The 6000-nt window shown below is 43.3% G+C and overlaps 1 protein-coding gene across 4 annotated transcripts in view; it reads right to left on the bottom strand.

Moving 5' to 3' along the window:
- Window positions 1-1058: 1058 nt before the first annotated feature.
- The window catches only part of MUCL1 (mucin like 1), a 32113-nt gene continuing 27171 nt past the window's right edge, over window positions 1059-6000 (bottom strand). Inside the window, exons 1-4 of one of the 4 annotated variants that reach the window (XM_043564214.1) lie at window positions 5611-5770; window positions 5060-5092; window positions 2995-3159; window positions 1059-1256 (exon numbers count right to left, since the gene is read on the bottom strand). In XM_043564214.1, the coding sequence (XP_043420149.1) occupies window positions 1213-1256; window positions 2995-3159; window positions 5060-5092; window positions 5611-5755 (387 nt within the window). In that variant the 5' untranslated portion in view covers window positions 5756-5770 and the 3' untranslated portion in view covers window positions 1059-1212. Of the gene's footprint in view, window positions 1257-2994; window positions 3160-5059; window positions 5093-5610; window positions 5771-6000 lie in introns of those variants that run through there. The other 3 variants (XM_043564216.1, XM_043564217.1, XM_043564215.1) reach the window with 3 other exon arrangements.

The raw sequence follows: 6000 nt of genomic DNA, 5'->3' as shown, positions 1-6000 counted from the left end.
AGCTGTAGCTGAGAAGTTTGGGGTCTTTGTCACTGCTGTGGGGGAGAGCATACACCAAGGGGAATTGCAGAGAGGTGTCTCAGTTCAAGGGTGTTAGAAAAAAGTTATATAAAATTTGGGCTTGTATTAGGTGGTTTGGAGGTTGTTGTAGAGAAGCAGGCCTCTGCCCTGTCAAGGGGCATGAGTATGCTATGATTGGTTATCTTAAGAAATCTTTTCTATAAGGAGAAGAGAAAAATAAGGCAAAGCTGTGATAGGTAATAGAGCAGCAGTCACACATTAACTGGGAAAAAGAGATATGTGCGATTGTGGGTTTGGCACACTAACATTGCTTTTGTCTGTATTGAAACATACCTGGGAAGTGATCTGTTTTTGACAGAAAGAGAGACAGAGGGAGAGAGCAGGGGAGGGGCAGAGAGAAAAGGAGAGAAAGAATCTCAAGCAGCCTCTACCATTATTGCTGAGTGGTGTGAGGCCTATCTTGTGACCCTGAGATCATGAACTGCACCAAAATCAAGAGTCAGACACTTAACCAACTGAGCCATCCCGGTGCCCCACTATAAAGTGATCTTGATTTTTGACTCCTTTCATCACAGTCACTGAGTGCCCTTGTCTGCTGTTGGACTTCTATGACTTTTTATGTCCAACAGGAGTACACCGTGTCCTGGCTCTCAGCTCAGGTGAGCCCCTAATAACTCCATAACTCCCAACCCGTTGCCACTAGGCCAACTCCCACATGGCAGGGCTGCTTTCCTCCTACTCACCTGCTATATCATTGCAGATAAGAGAAAAATTATGACTCAGTTAATAGCAGAGATTGATGGAAACCAGAATGGACACTGGTGTCTAGTAAATGTTGATTAGTGCATTCATGTTACAGAAACCTCTAGTCTCTACTGATGCACTCGAGAAGAGGGCCTTATGTGTAAAAATTGGGTAGACATACACAAAGTCCATTTCATAGTGACACAGAAAGGATTAAATAAAATCTGTCACTAAGGACTGATGAAAGCATTTCACAACCACTTCCCAACATCTTAAAAATATACTATTTTTGATGTTGCTCAGTATTAATTTTATTTGAAAACAAACAAACTGATTAGAGATAGGAGAGACATGATAGGCATGGTACGTGGTTGGAGTAAATCAAATGAAAGGACATTCTGGCCAAGCCCAGCAGGATCACATGCAGGACATCCAGGAGACTTCATCTCACAATAGTAGGTTCCAAAAATCCTTAATAACTTCCAGAGGGCCTGCAAGAGAATAAAATATATCGTCAAGCAGGTTTCAAAAAGGATGAAGAATGTGGCTTCATTTGGGGAATCTGAAAGGAGACCAACAAATGTCAAATGGCACTGAATTCCATGGAGTCAAATGGCCATGAGATGTTCATCCCCCAAAAATGGGGTTTGCAGGCCTGGTTGGGAGCCCAGATAAGCTCGAAGTCTAGAGAGCCCAGCAAGTAGGTCCACAGGTACTAGTTCTCCCTCTATGATTCAACAGAGCAACTCTGCCACCTTCTCACCAGGGATATATACTCATTTTCTCCTCCATGCACTGCCCACTACTCACCCTTGTGCAAGGTGCCAAGCAATGGCCCCGACACCGAAAGGCTATAAAGCAATATTTGAAAAAGTTTCCTCAAGTACACATGCAACCTCTCCCATCTGTTCAGGGGAAAGTCTTTCATTGGAACTTTTCCATTTCTTCATCTTTACAGTGTTTCCTTGGTAGAATGACTCATATATAAATTACATTTCTATGTGAATTTTTTTTCATTTATTGCTTGGGCACCTGGCTGACTCAGTTGGTTAAGCATCTGGATTTGGCTCAGGTCATGATCTCATGGTTCGTGGGTTCATGCCCCACATTGGGCTCTCTACTGACGGCTCAGAGCTTGGAGCCTGCTTTGGATTCTGTGTCTACCTCTCTCTCTATCCCTCCCCCACTATCTCTCTCTTTCTCAGAAAAATAAACATTTTTAAAAATTAATGAAAAAAACTTTGTTTGTTTGTTTGTTTGTTTGTTTGTTTGTTTTAAGAGAGGAGAGTGCAAGCAAGCAGGATTGAGGCAGAGAGAGAGAATTCGTGAGACTGTGACCTGAGCCAAAACCAACAGTCCATTGCTTAACACAATAAGCCACCCAGGCACCCTGTATGTGAGTTTTATACCACAATACCTTGCGTATGTTCACAGTCAATAAATCTCATAATCGATGATACATGAAAGTAGGAGGGGAAAGATGAATCAGGAATAGGAAGACTGTACTATCTTGGTCCTCAATGGCTTTCCAAATTCCCAGGAAAACCCTGAATAATGCTCAAAAGTGTCTGCTTCAAGGAGGCCTCATTTTAAAGCTGTTGTCTACGTTTAGAAAAGTCTTTCAAAGAAACAAACACTGGGACACCTGGGTGTCTCAGAGCTTAGGTGTTCACCTTCAGCTCAGGTCATGATCTCACAGTTCGTGAATTTGAGCCCTACATCAGGCTCTGCACTGAAAGGATGGAGTCTGCTGAGATTCTCAATCTCTCTCTCTCTCTCTCTCTCTCTCTCTCTCTCTTTCTCTCTCTCAGTCTCCCCCTCCACCTCCTCCAACACTTGCATTCTCTCTTTCTCTCTCTCTCAAAATACATAAACTTCATAAAAACTTAAAAATAAAAGAAACAAACACTTTTCTATAAAAAATAAACATAAACAGTCACCTGGCCCCCTATCTTTCTAATAATATTTCCACTAAAGACAAAATTCCCTATTAAAGCCAACGTGTCAGGAACATGCAGGTAATATTAGTGAACAAGAAGCTGCAACCTCAGGGCTCCTCTGAGATCTATCTGCTGACTTGATTTGTAAAGCCAGAAATAATTAGAGAATGATGGAAACAGAGCTCTCTCATGGCTTCTCCTTCCTGACCACACAATAGAATCTGCCGGGATCATAGGGAACCAAGGAATCAAAAGCCCCGAAAAGAAAGCACAAAGATGAGTGGCTTACTCTTTGGAGGGGTAGTAGGAGCTGCAGTGGTGGCAGCGGCAGTGGTGGCAGGAGCAGCAGTGGTGGCAGCGGCAGTGGTGGCAGGAGCAGCAGTGGTGGCAGCGGCAGTGGTGGCAGCGGCAGTGGTGGCGGCAGCTGTGGTGGCAGCAGCTGTGGTGGCAGCAGCTGAAATTAGAAGAAAAAGATCCAGGGGCTCTTGGTGGCTTAGTGGTTTAATTTTCTCTTGATTTTGTCTCAGGTCATGATCTCAAGATTCATGAATTCGAGACACTTGAGCTCTGCACTCACAGTGCAGAGCCTCATTGGGATTCTCTCTCCTTCTCTCTCTTCCCCTCCCCTGCTGGTGCTTCCTCTCTCTCTCTCTCCCACTCTCTCTAAGTAAATACACTTAAAAGAAAACTTAAAAAGACAGAAAAGATCCAGCTGAGACTTTTGACTCTTCTCCAGGAATGGAATTTGTCCCACTTGAGCTTGGAGGTACATTCTTCATTCTGAATTCAGTTCTGCAATTGTCAATAGTTTGTCCTCTCTTTCGCCTGGCTACCCACTTTTCCCAGACTCATTCTTCCTAGCCCTTCCCTTGATGGGACAGAAAGAATTTGGGGTTTCCTTACAAGGACTATAAGACTAAGAGACAAACAGATACTTCCACCTAGTGGTGAACACAAAATACCAAATCCATATGTGTTCTTATTCACAGGGATCATGGCTCACAGGCAAAAGGAAATCCCTAGTGAGCTGACTTTATGGTTCTCTCCCATGGGATAACTTGATCTGATTAGTTTTCACTGCATCATGAATCAGTGTGAGTAGCAGAATAAACTATATAGGAGAACAACACAAGAAGAAGATCATGTATTGGGGGAAAAAAAAGAAGTTCATGCATCTCAGATTTGTACAATAGTATCTCCTTTCTTTGAATGAAGTCCAATCTCTTCTCTCAGGTTCTGGCCTAAATGGGGATTATATTTGTCTCACCTGTTCTTCAAGTTGGACTCTGTCTATTCTAGAAGTAACTAGGAGAGCCACATTAGACATAAAGGGAGACAAGGGTACTATTCTGACTGTATTAAACATGAGCAAATGCCCCCAAACACCCCAGTTCAAAGGAAATGTGACAATTTTGGTGACAATTATCACTCTCCACACCTTACACCAGAGCTTCTGACAAATCGCCAGAGTCAGACCCCACACTTGTGGGTTACACCTACCCCAGCAAGTAGATAGCTCAGTCTCAACACTCACACTGCAGCGATAATGTCTCAGTCCTCAATCACTTGAGATGATATTTTCTCAGTTGGCCCTGGCTTTGCAGGTAGGATGTATGGCACAGTGTATGAGGTCTGACCATAGTCTATGCCCTTATTACCAAAGGAAACAAGTCCTTCCCCAACTGAGAAGGGCAAAAAGGGAAGTCGTCCCAATATATGCATGAGTACAACACACACGGCATAGGATGTAGAGGACACTTGTGAGAAGCCCAAGAAATGCGCTTGGGGCTTTTTTACACAACCTTCAGTTTCACATAAGAAAAAAAAAATGCAGATCAGCATGGGACTGAGGCATGCGTCACAAAGAACAAAGCATAAGGCCATTCATCAACTTCACCCTATATTCCTCAATCTCCATTCCACACTCCCATGCAAGCCTACTGCTGTCATTTCTATATCACCTTCAGGAATTAATTACATTGTGTTTCTTCATCCTGAAACTGATTAATCCCACTTCTACACACTGACCCTATATTCACCCCTTCAAGTTATGGTCATCAAGAAGACTTTACATGCAACTCCCCCAAATTCCCACACCACAAATTCAGACCATAATCCCTTGTCTTTTCTCCTAGACAACACTTACAGTTTGCATTGGTCCTTTCCAGAGACTATATTCTCTAAAAATGTATAAGAAATCAGCAGATTTTCTACAGTCACAATGAACTTTACAAGCAAGAATGTGGCTTTCCCAAGCAGCTGCTTTGCATTCTGTCCTCCATGGCCGCGTGACACGAGACAGAGATGGAAAACAGTCATGGCAGGAAGGACATGAAGTACAAACACAGACTTACCAGTAGAGCTATCACTTGCAGCGCCAGTTGTCTCTACAAGAGAAAAAGAAAAATAGGCATAAATTAAACACCAGCTTAGGGCATAGAGGGAAGAGAAATTATAGACAACATTGCAGGCTGTCATAACTGAAGAACCTTAGGCTTTTCTACTTGTGCTGAGGGCAAAAAGATACACACATAATATAAAACCAACAAAACCCCACAAAAGACATAATACGGCACCATTTTTTGCTCTCCTGAAATAAAACTCTGATTGCATTCTTTTCTTTATTTTTTTATTGATTACATTCTTGAATGTATTTTAATGACACTCACAATGACGTTGAACACCAAGGTTAAAACTGAGCAAAGACCTGACTGGATTGCCAAAGCCTAAAGGGAGAGTCCACTCTATCTTGAGGGGTCAGTCAAAATGGGGATGGAACAGGGCAGTGGGGTGGAGGACGTGGGGGCCACCATTCTAAGCTCCTCCAAACCCACACCCACACAGAGCGTATACGTTGATGGACTCTTGCCCCAGACCTTCTTTTCAGGTAAGAATCTTTACTTACGGCCTGAAACCAGGAAGGTGGAAATGGCCACCAGTACCAGCAACGCCAAGAGCTTCTTCATGCTGGTGAGTTGATTAGCAGGGAGCACAGATAAGAAAGCGTGGAGCTCAGGAGAAGGTAGGACGCTGCCTTCAGCATTCCACATCCTGACCTTATATAGGCAGAGGGCACCAATCAGGAACTGCCAGATCAGAATCCGGGCTAGTTAATGCCAGGCAATGTTGGTACTGAGAGAAACCACTAGAGAGTCAACAGTACAGCCAGAGGCCCTTTGAAAATATCACTTTAGTCCCTTGATTATGACACAGGTTTCAGGTCAAGACTTTTCAATAGGAAACATTTTCCAGAAAACAACTTTGTTTCCAGGCTTCCTCTCAACTAAGAGAATCA

This window comes from Prionailurus bengalensis, chromosome B4 (assembly GCF_016509475.1).
Source record: "Prionailurus bengalensis isolate Pbe53 chromosome B4, Fcat_Pben_1.1_paternal_pri, whole genome shotgun sequence".
Lineage (NCBI taxonomy): Eukaryota > Metazoa > Chordata > Mammalia > Carnivora > Felidae > Prionailurus > Prionailurus bengalensis.
Note: the sequence above shows the minus strand (reverse complement) of the source record. Positions and strands in the feature narration are given on the sequence as shown.